Source organism: Hirundo rustica, chromosome 12 (genome assembly GCF_015227805.2).
Source record: "Hirundo rustica isolate bHirRus1 chromosome 12, bHirRus1.pri.v3, whole genome shotgun sequence".
NCBI lineage: Eukaryota > Metazoa > Chordata > Aves > Passeriformes > Hirundinidae > Hirundo > Hirundo rustica.
Window position 1 is genome coordinate 7,940,135 of NC_053461.1, and position 20,233 is coordinate 7,960,367.

General features: G+C 43.8%; 1 protein-coding gene across 3 annotated transcripts in view; it reads right to left on the bottom strand.

Annotated features, from left to right (window-relative positions):
- VGLL4 (vestigial like family member 4) overlaps nucleotides 1-20,233 on the bottom strand; it is a 71,151-nt gene that overhangs the window by 19,683 nt on the left and 31,235 nt on the right. For 2 of the 3 annotated variants that reach the window (XM_040076562.2, XM_040076561.2), the window contains one exon: nucleotides 664-850. In XM_040076562.2, the coding sequence (XP_039932496.1) occupies nucleotides 664-850 (187 nt within the window). Of the gene's footprint in view, nucleotides 1-663; nucleotides 851-1,136; nucleotides 1,186-20,233 lie in introns of those variants that run through there. The other variant, XM_040076563.2, reaches the window with a different exon arrangement.

The following is a 20,233-nucleotide window of genomic DNA, read 5'->3' on the forward strand; positions in this document are numbered from 1 at the left end:
CCATGACTGCGGAATGCGTGGAATGCTGGGGCTGCAGGAGCTGAGGCAGCAGCCACAGGAGCTCCATCCATCGCTTCCTCCAGGCAGGAATGACAGGAATTCTCCAGCAGTGCCAGCCAGGCTCGCATTCCCAGGAATGGCATCTGCTGATTGCCCAACACAGGCTCATCAACGCCTTACCTGGCCGGCACATTCCACACCTGACTGTCACAGCAGGAATGTTTAGCAACAAATGCTTACCCAGTTGTCAAGGCAGCCCAGGAAGCAGCTGGCTCTGAGCTCCTGGCCTCGAAAAAATGCAAAGCACTTGTGTTGTTCCTCCTCCTGCTGCTGCTGCTGCTGCCGCCGCCTCCCCACCCCCAGCCAGAGAGCCTCAGAACGGGGGAAGTGAAAGGAGCACGGTACAAAGAACGAGGGAACAATACCGCACAAATCGCACGGCGAGTACCTATGGCTCTGCTATAAATAGTTCAGCTGAGCTAATTCCTGTTACTCCACGCTGTACGAAAACAAAAGAAAACATAAAAAACTCATCTAATCGCGGCGGCTCTCCTGCGGGTCTCCCACACAAGCCGGAACAAAGGGAAAAAAACCCAGCGCCAAGTTTGAGCCAGGACAGGATTTTAGCTCAGTTCCGTGCGGGGACAGACGCAAGACACTTACAGATGCGGGTTGAACATGCGGCTCATTTTGGAGACGTGGTCGTTTTCACAGTCCAGCTCCTCGTCCCCTTGGTCCATGCTGAGCTTCCTCTTGCTGGGGCTGATGGGCGGCGGGCCTGTGCGGTGGTTGCTGAGCGCGGGGGATTGCAGGGGCTGCATTCGGGGCTCCCCTCTCAGCGCCGCTTCACCTGCGCGGGGAGACACGACAGGGTCACCACCACGGGGACAACAGCCACGACCGCCCCCGCGGGAGCGCGCAGCAAGAGCCCCCGGAACTGCCCAGTAACATCACCCGGAATTGCCCAGTAACATCTCCCGAAATTGCCCAGTAACATCTCCCGAACCGCACACGTGTGACACGGCTGTAGGATGGACAGGGCATCCCAAACCGCGCTTTAATGCTGGAACAAGCGGGGAGAAAAAGCAGCAGGAGAGGGGTACCTCACCCCGGATGATCCCAAAGGCTGAACTAACCCATCTTTGCAGCAGCTTTTTCACTCGGATTCCCCATCAGCTTTTTCACTCAGATTCCTCCCCTTGCAGGCTGCAATGCCAGCGCCGGGCTGTGATTACCTCACTCTGCAAACCATGACTATTCACAGGGAAATAAAAGCTTTGTTTCTCTTCTTACGGTCGTGGTTATAAATTCCAGGGCCACAGTTCAAGTTAATGCCAAATATTCCAGAGCTAAAACTGAATAAACGTTCAGGTTCTCAGATGATTCCCTTTATAAAAAGCTGTCCAAAACAAGCTTGTCTGGTATATAACTATGCAAGGGAAAAATTAGGGGGGGAAACTGGAACTTGCTGATTCAAGTTTTACGTATGTCCTTAAATGTCTTTCTCTATACTTTAAAACTACGTTTGGGCCCACGAACAAAAGAGCGCAATTCTTTAGCAGAGGAATCACAGAAATGCTAATTTCCAACTGGCGGCAGACTGAGTAGATGCTAAGTTTTCATATAATCTAACAGCTCCCAGAAAAAGCCATTCCCAGCATATGGGAGCTGTGTATAAATAATTCCAGCAATGCTACAGTTGGCTGTGCACAAACACACAGACAGATCGTTGCTAAGCAGGCGTTAAAGCGTGACCACAGCTTTTCCCATTTCAATTCAATGTCTCACTGCTCCTATAGCCCAAAGCACAGTGCTGAACTTCACCACAGATGGACTTTACTGGAACTCACATCCTCAGGTCATATTTAGACCTCACAGGGATTTAAAGATGTTAAAAAGGTGCTTTTGGGGCTCCATCAGGGGCTTGGAAAGGAACTAAATTAACCAGGGTTACTTATTCTGGTAATATCCCTGAAATAGCCACTTCTGCTGGAGTTTAAAATTTGTATTTTTCCTACACTGCCAGAAGCATTTTGTTTTCTACACAGCCATAATTTCCAGACCTAAAATTAGGCCTCAGTTAACTCCATCTACAGCCCTGTGGTACCTGACAATGGAAATCTTTGTGTGCCACCACACATTTTCACATCATCACCGAGGCAGATGATTTATAAAATGCTGCCTTAATTCCACACACGACAAGTAACATTTTGTTGGGAAAAAAAAAAAAAAAGGAACGAGGAGAAAACCTCCTGAATGTTTACCAGTAAAAATAAGCATTCTGCCAATTTAGTCAGCATAATATAAACTAGCAAATATACGCTGACCTATAATACACCACAAGCCATGATTTCTATTAAAGACTCTGGCACCGAATCTAAATAGGAACTTTCCATCTCAGCTCTAAATAGCAAAAACTGTGCCCTGCTGCAAATGCTCTGGGACAGTCACCCACAGCTCTCCTGCTCCAACCAAACATTAATTGAGAAACACCCCCATCCACCTCAGTGCCACGAAAAAAGCTTTTATCAACACAACGTCTCTTGGAAATTGCTTTCAGATCAGTAAATCTGAGCATTTTTCCTTTGTATTTTGCCACTAGAAACCCCCACCTGCAGAGCGTTCATGTTCTAAACTTTCAAAGCAAACCACATCACACCAGTTCCTCTCCACGAGGAATCTCCCTCGCTCCTGTCTTTGAAAAGGAATAATTTAAGAGCAATGTCAAAAGATAAAGCTTTCAGCACCCGAGGCTGGAGGTTGTGTCCCCCCACCCGTGCACGATCACTCTACTCCCTGCAGTGTCTCCCATCACTTCTGGGGACTCCAACACAGCATTCCACAACAGCCACTTCCATGTGGGCACCTAACTCCTACTGACTCCTGAGCAACTCCTAGCAGTACCTTGGGCAGTTTAAATACCACGTAAAGCTAACTTGGACGTTCACAAAACCCCAAAATCTCTAGACATTATTCAATTCTGTAAATCAGAAACTTGCCCTTTTCCCCCCCAAATAGGATCTGATAGTATACAACTACCAAAATGAGGCTTCTTTGTTTTGACATTAAAAACCTCGTTTCTTCTATGTATGGTAACAGCATTTATATATTAACATTCAGATTGAGTATAAAATCTGGCAAAAATGCTATTGAATGCTGGAAGAAACATATTTTAAAGAAATTTAGCAAAGAAAGGAAGGGCTTCTAATTTTCAAAGCCTATCCAATTTAGTAGTGCATTTTCCTGATTATGCAGGGAACACAGAGACTTCAACTAAACATACCAGGATCTGACCAGCACCACTAGGCCAAAATTAATCAAATTAACCAAACTTTGAACAGCTGGGAGCAGTAAGAGTCTTTTACAGGACAGACAGGACAGTTCAATTTGTACAGCCCCTCCTGCCCACACCAGGGAGGAGAACAATGCCAAGAAGAGTCTAGATAACAGGGAAAATCAAGGAAACAAAAAATCTCTTTACATTGTTTAGAGGGATAAAATGCAAATTCCTATACCGGTTTTGCACAGTACCCTGAGTTCTCATGGGGCCAACACATTTGATTAGGTCTAAACCTGCTCTTCATTTAAACAGAATTCCTTCCCTACTACTTTCCTCCTTACCAAATGTGAATTTAAAGCAGAGGGAGAGAAACCACAGAGGAGACTACGGTCCCAAATGCTGTTTTAGGGACTAGATTTGTCTCCCCCAGCTGACCACACTCCATGGAAACCAGACTCCCATCACACAGCTGGCAAGACAACACTCTGATAAAACAACTGTGTTTTATAAATTCCCTAAGTCCAAACTCCAGGCTTCAAAATTCATTACTGTGACGGCTTGTGTCTGCCCCGCAACTGAGAGCAGAGATAGCAAACACATTTATTGTGCCTCTCATAATGCTCCTCTTTGTTTCAGCCAGCAGCTGGTGGAAGGCACTCCAGATCTGCTGCTTTCAGATACTTCTACTTACATCTATTCATACTAGTCTTTTTTTTTTTTTTTCCTTCTCCTCCTCCTTCTCTTTTTTTATTAAAACTGTTGGGCAACACGATAAAGCACAGACAAGCTAAACAAAGATAACACCGTGACGTAGTGTCTGCCTATAGAGCAGCTCTGCTCTCCCTTGACACCAGCCCATGCAGTCAGCAGGAATGCGCTTTATTTTAACCACTTAGGAGCCTGGCTGAAAGTGCTTCCACTCAACACGATGTCTGTCAGGCCAGCAGGGCTCTTCCCAGCCCCTCAGAGCCCTGGGCCAGCTCTCTGTAAACAGAGGATGTCCAGCTCTGTTTGCCTTTCTCTGGCCAGCAGGAGCCACGGCCCCACTGGAACGTCCACAACAGCAAAAGTCGTGTTTTTACAAGTGTGCCTCAACAGAGACACCAGAGGGGTCTGAAATGTGTCTGAGAGCTCCAGGAGTCACCAGGGAAAAAAAAAAAATATATATATATACACTACTCTGGGCAGCAGCTTCCTTCCTGTGACTCGGTATGGGCTGCACCAACACAGGGCTGCCATGTCCTATCCCCCCTCCCAATTTCCTCTCTCCCGCTGGCTGCTTTTAATGCACAAAGACTGAGCATTAATTACAAGCCACAAATGAAAGGCTTTGTCTTGCCAGCAGAAGACTGACACGGTGCAGACCTTAGGCAGGTTAGAATAAAACTCCTCGAAAGAAAATCCCGGCACTGCCCTCGCCCGTTTTTTGTTCTGCGTCTGACAGATGGATTTATCCATGAGAGTGAATTCCAGACAAGTTTTTAACTTTTAGGGGAAAAAAAACCCAACAACAACAACAACAAACCACAACAACAACACCAAAACCTTAAAATTCTTCATTTGCGGTGGTTTGTCATCAAGGTCCTTACCTTTAAGGTCTTGGATCAAATTACTATGACCTCAGGCCACTCAATTAAAAAAATCATGGGCAAGAGCATTAAGCAGACTCTAATTAACGGGCATCACACCTTTAATTACATTTTCCAATACCTGCGAACAAACTCTCATCAGTGAGAGGAGTTGCTTCATGTTCTTAAGGCCAGATTCCCAGGAATGAGTAGTACATGAAGATCTTCAAGGGCAGTTTTTTAAATTGATTCTAGATCAAAAAATTTCATTTCATAGCAAATGCTGAAAAGCCGAGATGTTCACAAAAGCAATACAGATGTGAAAAAGATACCGTAAAATACAATTTATTTTACTTTCTATTGCTACATTCTAAAAATCGTTAGGAGATTAAAAAACAAATTGATTGGAACAAATTTCTAAACTATTACATGTTTTATTCCACTATGGCAAACACAGAAGTCAGTTTGTGCCAACATAAATTGGGATAAATGGCATAAAAATTCCAATTCATGCACAAAATAAAAATAATCACATGATTTGAGATATCAAATACCAAGCAGGGAAGTGACCACAAATTACTCAACTCAACAAGTCATCAAAACAAGTTATCAGCACAGAATTGCAATGCAGCAGAGTCCCTGTGCAGATGTTGCCAGCTGCCTGCTCTGGGTGTTATTTCATTATTATTTCACCTCACACTGTATGTACAGTGGGAGAGGACTGACAGCCCTGGCACTGGGAAATTCCCCCAGAATCAGATCTGTGTGAAACAGGCTGCAAACAATCTGGAAAGTGTGTAGTTCCAGGCAGATTTGCTTCACTTGCTTGACCAAAGACAACAAAGTAATCCACTCTCAGGGGGAAATCTTTGGTCACCATGAAAAAGACATCCCAAGAAGAATCACAGATTATTTATATCATTGCTGAGCACTTCTGCAACCCCCACTCGGAAAAACAAACTAAATCTCTTATCCCAAAACCCAGCATTCTGCACCATGACTTTATTTCTGGGTTGCTCCTACAAAAGATATGATTTAGGATGAGCTTAAATAAGACTTAATTCTGGGAAGTAGTAGATCAACCACTGTAAACAGAGTGACAGTAGTCTGTATTTCCTTTAGAGTACATTAAACAGACCTATCTGGAGAGCATAATAAAACAGCAAACTACAGAACAACAAAAAAATTATGTATTAATGGCAACAGCCTGATTAAAGTCAGATCCTGGAAATATTCTTTATTATAATTCTCTCCGCAGCCAACTCAGTGATTCCTTTATCTGCCACATATTTTACTGACTTTCTGCTATGATAACAAAAAGCTAATTTAGGAAACCAAAAAGTCACATACACATGTGGAGAAGAATTGGCAAAAGCCCCTTCTCCTCCGTTTACAAAACATATGAAGCACTTACTCCTGGAAGCAAGCTCTGGCTACCACTGTGCAGAGATCTGTACGCCAAAAAACCCATGGCCAAAACCAAAATACAGTGATTAAAGTGACTGCTCTGTGCTGGCTCCTCCAGCTGCCCCTGCCTGCCAAGCAGGGACACGTTCTGCTCCACACTGCAGGCAGGGACATTAAATAGTGACCTCTGCATTCAGCCACCTCCACTCACTTTCCTCCTCTTGCCTTCAAAAGCCTCACAAAGGAGTCAGAATTTGGTGCAGCAGGCTCGCTCGAGGATGCTTCCAAAAATACATTGTTGATCAAATTTAGAGAGATTTCTACTTAATAGGTCTTGAAAACGCTCTATTATGTACCAAAAACTACAGTGCAACAGGTAGAAAATGGCAAATTTGCCTCCCCCAAGCCAACATCACCCTATTAGTAACAGGTAGTGTGGAAAACAGACCACTCATCTGAAATTCTCTCTCCTCACACTATAAAAGCACAGCTGTACAAAATACCATTGCTACATCAACTGTCTTGGCTGGGGAACTGTGTCAGTTTCACAAACTACTTCACAAACACATAAGATTAATAAAAAACCTTTGCTGAACCCTTCAACAACAGCTGAAAAATTCCCCTGAAAAATTCAGGTACCTGGTATTTTTTCCTGGTACCTGAAAATACCAGCTACCAGCTGAGGGGTTTTCCTTGGTAAGGAGGCAAGAATTGATGGCACGAGAAGAAGAAGGGCAGCAGATTTGCCACAAAGAAAGCAGGGTGGAATAATTTTTAATGCTGCGGTCTGGCAGAGCTCTCTAATATTTCCTCTGTCAAACTGCAGCTTTCACACCTCAAGAGTTGTGACTGCGAAGCTGTGTTCACTAACAGCCCAACAATGAACTCAGGCTTGGGTCTAACTTTAGACCATGAGATTACTTCATAAATTCACAGCTCTCTCTTAAGATAATGTCCCATTTAGGTAACTCTTACAAAACTCTGAAAAAAGAGTTGCTTTTCCTGCTTAGAGTACCTGTACTCGTGCAGACTGTGGCTAAAAGAAGATTTCAGTTACCTGGCAGGCAAGATTTGGATGTAGTCAATGCGAGAACTACACTGACCTCCAGAGAAGTAACACCAGAGTTGTCTGCAATACTCGAATACTCGTTAACATCGATGGCAGAGGAGGATTTCTCTGACAGAGGATGGCTTTGTGCTCCAGGAGCAGGGCTGCACCCCAGGAGCAACCTTTGGGCCTATCTGATAGCTCTCCCAAGAAAAACCTGCATCAACCATCCAAAGTCACTTAAGAGGGACTAAAAATCAGCACAATTATCATTTTGCTCAGAGAAGAACCAAGCTCTGGGTTAAGCCCAGCTCCTGAGTCCAGCCAAGGGCAGCAGTTTGGGCAGCCCAAACACAGGAGAGGAGAAAGGACGACAAAGGGAGAAGAATCATCTGTACTTCCTGCAGTAAATTCCATTTTCTTTTTTGCTTACAAAACACGACATTCGTCTTTACTGGGCAGCAAAAGACAAACGTGATCATGTGATTTTACTGAAAATATAAAAGCACTGTCAATTTTTTTTTTTTTTTGGTCAATTAACTATAATTAAGGCAACATGTTGAAGATGTTGTTTCCCAGACCAAAGGTGGTTTCAGATTTAGGTGTTCTTTTTTTGGTCACCAAGACTGAGAATCTTAAATTACTTTGTTGCATAAAAGATGGCAAAGCTAAACTAACCAAAGGCCAGCTGAAACAATCAAAGCCAGAAGCCTCGCCATCAATTTCAAAAGCAAATCAAAGTCACAGCCAGGTCATGACAGAAGAAATTGTAAGATTGGGGGCTAAAGCAGTATTTCAGTACACTAAATCCTACCTTATAGCTGGATTGTCATCTGATCGCAAAGAGAGAGAAATTCAATTTGTGAAAGCTCAGATTTGAATAATTCCCCCTAAAGAAAAAATATTTGTTACCCTCTGGTTGGTTGGTTGGTTGGTTTTTGGGTTTTTTGGGTATTATTTCTGTTAGTGGATACTCAGGTTTAAACACCCCCCTCCTCCCCGATGGCTGATATTCCATGGATATGATCTTGTAAGACAGATTAAATTCTGGGAGTTCAGTATCCCTTGTGGATATGAACACAGTCAGGATGTTCTTACAGCAACCATGCTTCAAACATTAATTCTGAGATGTTCACTTGCAGTGGAGTCATATTAAAAGTAAATCTAATAAATTGTGCACACTTTCTTTCATAAGGATTTGAAGCGAAAGGTGAAGGTAAAAAAATATTCCACTTATTTCAACTGGAGCCTATTTTTAGAAGTACTACAGGATTTTATTGCAGTTTAAAAATAAACAAGCTCTGAAAACCTTTTCTCACATTATTCTTCTTTGCTACATGTGGAAAAATTCAGATCATCAAGAAAATGAGCTCTCTAAAAGAGCTGTGAAATCTGATATCGCACTTTCCAGCAATGTTTCTTTTATTCCCATTTTATTTCTCCCCAAATTCCCTACCTGGAAGGTAAAACAGCCCTCAAGAGAGGACAGAAATGCTTTAAAATATGAGCAGAAAAGCAGATGTATTTAAAATGTTAGGAAAAGACATGCACAGGTGGGTAATGCCTTTGGGATGGATCTGGAATAAAGCAGGGTCACCGTTCAGGGCACTGTGCAAGATCCTGAGGGAATCCCTGGGACTTGCACCCAAGTGACCAAATTCTCTCCCTAAACCACAGTGAAATGAGAAAAAAAATCACATTTGGCACCACAAACACAGGAAAAAGTTGGATTTCCACTTTGGTTTTGCTACCTGATGTGCAGCCTCATGGTCTCCCACACGAGGGACACTGAGCCGCTCCAGCCAAGCCGGACACAACATCCAAGATTTTAATCCGCTGAGCAGCAGAACAATCCCAACCCATCTCCCACAAAGAATCCATTGTGGAGAACAACATCCCTTTGTCCTTCAGGACGGGCTCCAAAATCCCTTGTGCAGAGGGAGAGCGAGGGAGCAGCGACAACTGCACAGGGCGGTGGAACATTGGGAATCCTCAGCAAACCACGGGAGCCTTGCAGAGGGAAACAGGATGGGCTTTTGAGCACGCTCTGGCCACGGAGAATGAGCAGGACGTGCCAGCCTGCCCCTTCCTCATGTGCTGGGCTGTGCTGAGGCAGAGACGGGGCCGGCCACTGCCTCAGACAGCACAATAAAGCAAATTCAGCTCAGCACAAGCCCCGTAGAGTGCATAATATAGGATATTATATTATAACAACATCCTTCAGTCATCTGGATTTGTATTATTCTGAGAGACAACTCAACACTCCCTCAGATGCTGCTCTCCTGCAGTGTTTTAACAACAAAGAACTTGTGAAGGCTTCTAGAAGAGGCCAGAGAAAACTGCAGCTCATGAGATTCAGAGGAGAGGATTCCATATAATTTCTCCAGGGTTATGGGTGCTGGTATAAAGAAACACACAAAAGCTAAAATATCACCGTTGTTCCTGACAGCACTGTCTTCCAAAACAAACAGGCACACGGCACCACTAAGGAAAAAGATAAAACAAAATCCGTTCCTCTGAGAGAGCAATTTTTAATCCTGGGTTCACTACAAACAATTAAATTAATTTTACTGGGAAAAAAGAAAATGGCTATGAAGAAAGGAACAGGAAAATTTTAGGGAACCAGAGAGCACAAAAGCTTTGAAACTGTTGCTCCACTCTGAGGTTTAGCTGTGGAAAAGTTGGTAGCAGAGAATGAATTCCTGCCCAGAAGGACTGAAGGTGGTGGATGTGAATTCAAGCACTCCCACCCAGCCCAGCAGCAGCGCTGGGATTGCTGGAGGCTGTCCCAGGGATAAAAGGGTGCCAGGGATGGATGGCAGCACTGCCCAGCTCAGAGTCCCGCTGTTTATTTCACAACCAGGGGGTGGTTTGTGGGGCCAAGTTGCAGGGTTCACTTCAAATCAATGTTCTCTCCAAGGGGAAGCCAAGGCAGGGCAGATAGAGGGAGGGATTGTGTTTGCTACCAAGAAATTACATGCTGCCTGGGCAGCCTTTCTCACAGTTTTCTGGGCATTGAGGACAGGTTTTCCAGAACTCTTGGAAAAACAAGAACAAGCAGAGGTTCTTATTTTTGAAGTTATCTTGACAGTCATGGGGTTGGAAGGGGTGAGTGGCACTGAAGTTACACTCTGCTGCTCAAAACCTTTAATTAGGCTGTGTCTTTCTGCCCTATACCTACAAGACCTTATCTGAATCTCCCTTTTGAAAACAACTCCAGGCTCCTTCTCTATTTATTTCACAGCTGCAACTTGAAGCAGCTTTATTTCAGAAGCAACTTGATCCTGACACAGCCCAGAAAAGACAGGGAAGTGAAGATGTGTTGGTAAAACAAAGGTAACAAAAATAGGCCAGCTGTGTGTTTGTGACCCACCACTCACATCACAGTATCCCCACAGGAGCCAGAAATCAAACCTCTCACTGCATTACTATTGATATAATTCCCAGTGAATCACCTGTTAAATCCTTCCCCATCTCACCCAAAAACATTTTTGCAGATCTCTACCCCCTTATCACATATTTAAGATGTTCCACCCCATAATTAAGCAGGGATTGTATTAACTGTGAAGTTTTTAATGGAACCAAACAGCAATGCTGGGGGCAGTGAGACTCTGCATTATTAATTAAAAGGTTTGGAAGCCCTGCTTCAGGTCAGAAATGGGCTCAGCCTGGCTTGCACTGCACAAGCACAGCTGGACTGCTATTTCATTAAGTCCCTGATCCCAACTCATCCTGCAAAGAGAATATTAAAATTAACTGCCAGCATCTGTGGGCACATTCCTTCTATCCAACTCAGCAGGCTCTGATCTAAAGGAACAGACCTGGGGACATCCTGTGGCTCAGACAGGGGAACTTCAAATTCTTCCCAGCATTGTCTGCAAGGCCTTAGTCCTTTTCTCAGCTAAAAAGACTCAACTACATCCATTGAAGGAGATTCCATCACCTCACTTTGGTTGGGCTCCACTACAGAGGGACCAAAATCACAATATTTTGATCCAAAAGCTCCTGTTCCCCCTCCATGACTGCTGAGCACAAAGTAAAGATCAAGCCCATACAGCATCAGTCCAAGAATCACTGTTTTTACCTGCTTAGCTGATTCATGACATATTTTATTTGAACATCTCAAACAGGTAAAAGCAATTTTCTTTAATAAGAGGTCACAGTAAGGTTTAGCAGCTGTGGCAAAATATTCCAGTTGAGGCACTTGGAACGCTGCTGTCAGCTTGATCCCAGACTTCAACCAGTTATAGCTCTTTATCCCCTGCTGGAAATAAGGATAACATTCGTTGTTTATTTCACAGGGCTGGCTGAAAGTTGAATTAACTGGGCTTCGGTGAGAGCAAGGATTCTGCAGAGAGGATTAAAAATATATGCAAATGCGAGCATTAAAATGTTTGTTGTCATACTTGTTAAATGCAGCAATTGAGAAACACTTGAACTCCAACAGGGTAGTGTTCAATTTACTGTACCACAAAGAAAAACTCAGAACATCCACAGATTATCTGTTAAGGCAAACATAATGTACCTCAAAGCAGTCACAGCCTTAGATATTTGGACTTTTAAGAGTTTTTAAAGAAAGATAATTTTTTTAAACTTTTTTTTTTTGCGATGAGCTGAGTTAAATACCTGTGTTATGTAACATTAGTGAGAGAAGCATTTTCAAAGATCGAGAACCCAGCCAAGGCTCTGTAAACATCCATGCTAATGCTGGAATTCCTATTTTTGCCACCTTTGGTAAATAGCTCAGTGTAATGCCTGCAGCAGGACAAGAGCAGAGTGTTCACCTCTGGGTTTGGAGCTTTCAGCAGGAAAAGTGTGCACGTCAGCATTGCCCCAGCTGGCCCGAGGAGATTTAATTCACGCCAACCACAGAGTGGCTGCGAGAGCTCCGTGATGCCACAGCAGGAAAACTGCAGGGTGGGGGTTAAACAAGCACCAGTGCACACCAGATGTCTGAGGAGGACATCTCAAAAAGATCCGGGCATAAGGAAGAATATTAAAAAAAAAAATTTAAAAAATTCCCCTTCAATGCCATAAATATTTATACTAAATCCAAGGAACTGGCCAAGTTCAGACTTGTCCTACGTGAATCATACAGCACTTCCCTCAGCCTGTCTTCATTTCATGTGTTCTGGATAAAAGCACCACAAAGGAGGGGCCACAGTTTTGTCAACTTCTTTTTCTCTATGTAAGAGCAGTTCCTGTCGAGCTGCTTTAGAAGATGTTGCTTTCCAAAGAATATAAACAGAACAACTAAACAGTCCTATTTTCCTTGGCTTGCTCTTGTGTGGCATTTACTGATCTTCCTAGATCATTGAGATTCATAGAAATAGTTTCCTTTTGCCTGGACAACTTTAATTTTCTTTACAGGGACATTTAATTATAATCAGCAGAGCATCACAGAAAACAACTCCAATGTTGTAATCTGGAACCAAGAAACGACAATTTTCCCAAAAGGTTCTGCTCTGAAAGTGTCCAAACCTGCCACTGTCACAAATATCTTAATTTACTTTTAGAAGAGAGACCTACTAAAATTAGCAATTAAAGAACTAAACTGGAAGTCTCAATACCATCTCTAAAGTGCAAGCACAGTGTGCTGATACCAACTGCAAAAGAAGTAAATCCCTGCTCATTCCAAAAAGAACAACAGCTACTCAAAAAGATCCATATGGCAGCTTTGGGTTTCACTCTTCTCACGCAAAAGCTGACTGGGCTGGGCACTTTGTAGGTTGTAACTACAAAGGGTATTGCCAATCGGCTGTTCTGGGATTTTGAGTTACAACAAAACACAATGAATGTTCCAAATCGGTTTGTATTCCCATCCAACAGCGCTATTCCTACAGTAGGCAAAAAAAACCAACCTATTTCTGCATGCTGAGAAAGAAATATTAAGCCTCACAAAGCAGGAAAATGCAGTGCTGCCTGCCCTGTCAAATGGGTTTCCAGGAAAAACTACTGCTTTTTAAACACAACTGGTTCCAAACTTTCCCTGGGAGAGCAAATATATTTCCTGGAAACAGCTAGCAACATTTGGAAGAGTAGGAGGAGAGTTACACACTACAATGCCCGGTTCTCACAGCTGACAGGGAACACTCCGAAGTGATGAGGAGTGAAAAGGAACATGTCTTTAAATAATCAGACACTCTTGTAACAATGGGAATTAGGAAAGGACAAGAGCCACAGGTTTTGTGAGGCAACTGAGCTGGCACCAGCCTGCTGAAGGCAACTTCCCTTCCTCCCTGTGTGCCACCAAGGCTGTAACATTCCACTTTATCCCAGATATTACCTACTTCTGTCCATGACCACCACTTGTGGATGAGCTTTTTCTCCAAAACCAAAATGAGGCACAAAGCATCACACAACATTTTTGGGGGGAAAAGCTGGACTGCACCAAGTGCTACTACACTTAACAAGTTCTTGCTTTTAGCCCTAGCAACAATCAAGTTTAAAAGAAAAGGAAATAAAGTGTTACTTAAAAAAAGCTGCGACCACACAGTGCCATAAAATTTAGGCAAGGAAACATTCTAAACTCTTGTTTAAAAAAAAAAATCTGCTACCAGCCAGTGCTGTGAAACTTAGATAAGGAATGATTCCAACCTCAGTTTCAGTTTTGTCCCCACCACTCACATCACCCTGAGACTGCCATTCCTATTAAAACTGGATCTCAAGATCTTTGATGAAGTCCCATCACCTCACCGAGATTTCCGGGTGACTTTTTCTTTGGCTGGAACCAATGCTGTGGTGGTGCCAGTGGCGCTCAACTTCACCAAGGTTGCACAAGAAGCTGTACTGAGATTATTTCTTAACAAGGAATGACCTTTTCTAAGGGAATGGCCTCAAATTGCATCAGGGGAGGGTTAGGTTGGATATTAGGGAAAGGTTCTAGCCCAGAGGGTGCTGGGCACTGCCCAGGCTCCCCAGGGAGTGGGCACGGCCTGGAGGCTGCCAGAGCTCCAGGAGCTCCCAGGGACGCCCAGGGTGGGATTATTGGGGTGTCTGTGCAGGAATAGGAGTTGGATCCACGATCTCTGTGTGCCCCTTCCAGCTCAGGATATTCGGTGATTCTCTGAACTGAAGTCCCCCAAGCTCGCCTAACCCTACAATCAGTGCCAGCTACTCCTGCCATTAAGACCAAACCTCTTCCAGCTCCATCCATCTGTGACAGGAGGTTTACAAGTGGGCAGAGATAACCCTAATTAAGAGCTCAACTGCCTGTTCAGTGCCCTGGAGGATCCATCTCCCCCCATCCCTCCCAGGACACACACCAGTGCTCCCTGAGCTCCACTCACCGCTGAGCCCACTTGAAGGGCCAGGCTGAGAATGAATGAGAACATCTAAAAAAGCTGTGAGATGAAGCACCAGGGGCAATCTGCCCCCAGGAAATCCAAAGGGAGCCTGGTGGTGTCTGCTCCTGCCCCCAGCCTCGTCCCACAGCTATCCCCAAAGGCAGGGACAAACAATGCCCCTGTGTGTGCAGCTATCCGTGCTGATCTGGAGAGCAGTTTCCAGGAGGATGATCCAGGCTGCAGGAAAAACCGGCTGGCTTTAAAGAAAGAATTCAACCCCAAAGCCCTCACGGTTCTTTAACGCTGAGGAAGTATAAAGCCATTTTTGTAAACACTTCTGCAGGAACTTGTGTTCACCGCTACCTCACACTATTATCAGTGAGAAATTATAGGCTCTGTCCTGCTGGATTATTGTTAGTGTAAACAACTTTGCTGAATTGCTTGGCACTCAGTCTGCATGCAGCATGTTCAAACTCTGTAGTCTATTCAGCCAAAATCAAATATAAAGGCCCATCTGTATTAAACCTCAAGAAGAAATTAATAGACAACTATTTTCATGCAAAGCAGATATTTTAGAAAGGCAAAGCCAATACATATGGATGAACTTTTTCATTCATAATTTTAGATGCCACACAATGAAGACTGTTGTTTAAGCTTTATTTCTTCTCTAACAGCTCTCCATACAATGCAGTGCATTGTTCAGACTCTGGAGCAATTTAAGCTCTTTCAATGTCTCCTAAAATCCCTGGATTTATATCCAAAGAGACCTGGCACTGTAACAAATTTGACTTGTGAGTAACAAGTTACAGCCTTTAAGCAAATTGCTCATTAACAGAGAATTCAACTTACTGCTACAAACCTCACTACCTTTTATCTCAGGAAAAAAAATACGCTGCCTATCTTATCTACAGAAAGCTGTGGGATAACACTCTATTATATTTGGGGTTTTAATTTCCTTGTTTGAGTTCTCAGTACAAATGCTGAACTAGCATCTAGGGTGAGAAAAACAGAACTCCAGGGGGGGGAAAAAAAAAAAAAAGTTAAACTATGACCTAAATCTATCCTGCCTTTGATGAACAAGGAGAACAAACCGAATTTTGATGTCAGTCCTGAAGAGGATATTCCCAACTTCGTGCTAGGAGGAAATGAGCAAGGAAAGCCCAACGGTGAAGCCGGGGCTCTTTGTTTCTTTACTGAAGATGAAAGAGACTGAAAATGGAAAACCCACAGAACGTTCTATAAATGGGGAACCGTTCTGTAGGTGCATCTTAATTTGCATGGCTTTGAACAGAAATTTTACACTGCACTACAAATAAGAACACCTGATTTGCCGTAAAGGATATTCTTATCCAATTCTTAGCAGAAGAACAATGTTTTAGGCATTTTACATATTTAGAAACGAACCCAAACTTTGCAGTTAACAGGAGAAACTGATATTAGAGAAAGAGAAAAATGCAAGGTCAGCAGTGAAAGCTGATGGAAACTCTTCTTTAGAATTTAAGAAAACACGTTGCATTTCTTTAAAAACCAAATGAAGTTAGCAGCATCTGTGATAGCAAACATCTGAAGCGGCCTTTTGGGGAAGACAGACACATTTTCAGGATGCCTTGCAGTGCCCCGAGATGACACCCAGCTCTGCAAGCCAAGGGATGCTCCAGCCTTACAGGAAGTCAATGGAATAATTATGTAATATGCCACTAACTAATGAAAGCTGTCCTGAAACCAAAGAGGGGTTTTGCTAGAAATCTGGATCCAATTTTCTTCATTTTTAAATAAATAAATAAATAAAAATCCCAGTCTTCTGGACTATCCAGAGAACTCTGCATAACTATTTTGAGTGCTCCAAGTAACATGCCTGGGGGATTTCTTAGCATCTTATTGCATTTCTTTATACCTTTATACTGCACAGCAGTTCCAGCCCTGAGAATGCAGCAATAACCCAGAGTATCTGAAACTGGGAGAGAGAGAGGAAGGAAGGCAGAAATCTGCCTTCCAACACACCACCATCTGTGATAAACAGAATGAAATGAATCTGCCTGGAGACTGCACCTCCTCATGCATATTCCGTGGGAAACCAGGAGCCAAAACTCGCTGGCCAGCCCTGGAGTCAAAGAGCAGCATTACCTGTGCTCTGTTTTGTTTAACTGAGCACTCCATTACCTCACACACCGGGCTGAGAAGGAATACTGAGCTGGAGTTAAGTGAGTTTCCACCACAAAACAAGCTGCAGATGTTGCAGCCCTGCACACCTGCCCGGATCAAGTGGCCGTCGTTTGATAGGAAGCGCTGGGAATGCCAGCCTGCCTCAGAGTGGTGCTGCTCCCTTGGCCTCTGCACCTCAGCCAGGGCTCCCAGGAGCTCACTGGGGAGAAAACAATGATCTGAAAGCACCACTCATTAAACTGGCCATTGTCAATCACTGGCAGCAAATGTTTAGAAGGAGGATATCAGATGTATTCACGCTAAAGATGAGCATCCAGATGCCAAGGCAACAATTCTCTAATTATTTCTTCTTTTCTTTCCTATTGCACCACAACTATTACAGTAAATTGCTTGAAATGGTTGATCATCACTAATATAATTGTCATTTTCCATTGGTGAGGACCAAGCATTCCCATTTGAATGATTTAAAATTTTTCTTTCACTGGAGAGGGAGACAAAACTCAAATGTCTTTTTTATGCAACTTGTTAAAAAAACCCCACCAACTTATTAAAAGTCAGATTTTCCTCCAAAAGCATCAGCTGGATTTGAGATCACCATGGAGCATCATGGGGCCTCAAAGCTAGTAATTAGATTAAGAAAACCCCCTGAAGGACTCAAATAATCAGTGTAAAACAAACAACCTTGAGGAAAGGAAATGGCTTTGTCCTGTGCTTCAGAGTTACAAACCTCCTTTCTAAAACTCTTTCCCTACATTTCTGGTTATAATCCTTTTCCTGGCTGTGGCTGTTTTAACTATCTGAGTGTGCAGAAATTTGCAAGAGGCCACAAAGGCACCTTTAGAGGTCATTCAGAAACCTCCTGCTCAAAACCAGCCTCAGGCAGGGTGGGGATGCTCAGGGCTCCAGGTGGGATTTGAGTATCTCAAAAGGTGGAGACTCCACAGCCCCTCAGGAGAACTGGTGCCAGTGGTTCACCAACCTCACAACAAAAAATAAAAGAATTCATCCCATGTTTGAGAAAACAGCCAACCTCGGGTGAGGTTTCACCTGCAGAGCTAAACCTGCAGCACAGCCTCACTTTGGAACAGCTAATGGGAGAACTTCCAGCTCTCCCATTCCCAGCCCAGCCCCAGCAGGACACTTTTCTGCCCACATCGATGTCATCACCATTTCTTCTCTTCCCCCAGAGAGGAGGCCAAAAGCAGAGATGTGTTTAATGAAGCAAACAGCACCTGGACAATATTTCCTTGCTGGAATCTCCATGGCTGGAGTGTGACCATGAATGGCACAATTTAGGAGCAGATGAAGACACATCCGAGGTTCTTGGGAGGTTCCTGCCCCTCCCAGCCAGGGAAGGCTCTCCAGGGCTGGCATTAACTCAGCAGCCTGGAGCTCACATATAACAAATTGTTATCTGTGACTCTCGCTGGGCAAGAAAAAGCAGGACACCTCTCAGGATGCAAATTACACTCCTCTGCTCCATGTCGAACTAAAGGGTTGCCACATGCACACAGCGGAGGAACTTTTCCTATTTCTTAGTTGTCAACACATCTCTGATCCACAGGCTGTTGCAAATCCAACAATTCCAGTGCCAGAAGAGTAGAACCACCAATAAACTTCATAAGACACACCAACATACCTCACCAGCACAGAAAACATCTCAAAAACCAAAAACAAATGCTTCAAGAGAGAATGTGAAGGAACAAGGAATCCATCTATTTCTTGAGGCTGGTAGGCCCATCATTCTTTCCCCTGAAATTTCAAACCTGTTTTCCCACCACACAATGTATTTGTATCTGATCCTACATCTTCAGAAGTACTTTTCAGGAAGGCATCAATTTATAAGCAGTTCAAGTGTGGCCTTCAATAAATCCCAATTAATTGAGTTTGAAAGGGCATTTTGTTGTCAGTATAGTTACTACTGCAACAATATCCCTGGAAAGACAAGATCCATCACCTCTGACACAACTCACTTATAAAATAAATACGATGGCAGAGGCCTGGAAGATCTGTAGGCATCTCTAAAACACCCTTTGAGTTCAGAGCAGATGTTGCCAGTGTTTACACTTTTGAAACCATTGGGATATAAACACCTCACTATAAACACCACTGAAGTTTTGCTTTTCTTCTCTTCATTTTGTGTGTGTTTATTTTAGTGTTAAAAATGTTAACTTCCAGAATAAGGAAAATAGCAACAGATGTTTAACCTAAACAAAAACTGCTCCAGTAGAGTATATTCCTTAAGCTGTTCTTTTGCTTTTGAACTATTAAAGCTAAGATCTGATTAAATAACAATTACTGGAGAAGAGCATGGGGAATAAAAAGGGGGCTGGAAAGAAATCTTCCATAAATATTAAGCATAATTACAACGAATTGAACTAATGAGCCAAAACTACAGAGCAACTAAATTTAGTCAACAAAACACTCAGAAAGTTGTATTACATAAGTAAAGCTTTGCACAAAATTCCATGGTCTTCGTCAGAAATCATCAACTTCATCAGAAGTTATCAACTGCTTCCAAAGAAAACACTAATGACTACAGAGAGCAGTGAAAAAGTTAAAGGATCCTGAAAGTTGTTTTTCTTTTGTTTTCTTTTAAACAAGTTTTCTTGCTCTAACAAAGAAAGCATGGGTTAAGAAAAAAGTTGGGAAAAGTCCATGGAACCCCAGCTCTGTATCATTTAGCTCAATCTTCTGTAAAATAGCTTTATCCAAATGAATATATACATATTTGTACGTAGAGGAAAGAAAAAGCAGGAAAGGAGGAGAAACAAAGATATTAACAGTACAACAGGGAGCCCCTCCACTTCCTGAAGGGCAGGAATATGGCCATGCTGGTTCAGGGATAGAAAAGACTGTAATTTCCAAAGTGAGATTCAGCTGCCTGTGTTCTGGCCCAGCCTTTTTGTGAGCAGTGTGAACAGATAATCTCCTTGGGCCGTGTACGCTCCTCATTGTTTCTTTCCTGACAACTCCAGTAACTTTATTTTCCGAACGAACATGGAAAACGTTCCTGCTGAATCAGAAAAAAAAAAAAAAAAAGAAGCAGCTTTTCACGGCGCTTGTGTATGGCTACAGCAAAAGCAGCCCCGCTGCCAAGCCGAATTAGCTCAGTGGTGCCTTTCTCTCCAGGCAAAGCCAAGCCATAACCGCTTCTCGCAGCCGCACGTAGAGAAAACTCCGCGGAGATTCACGAACTGATTCTGCCCTGATACCTCAGGCACCTTCCCAGCGGGGCTGTGAGGGCTGACAGGGTGAGGGCAGCGAGCCCCAGCCCCGCCGGACAGCGCGGAGCCCCGCCGGACACAACGGGCCTTGTGTAATCCCTGGGGCGGCGCTAGGGGCCGGACAATGGCCACGGCCCCGCGGGGACACGGGGGACACGGCGGACACCGGACAATGGCCGCGGCCCCGCGGGGACACGGGGGACACGCCGGACACCGGACAATGGCCGCGGCCCCGCGGGGACACGGGGGACACG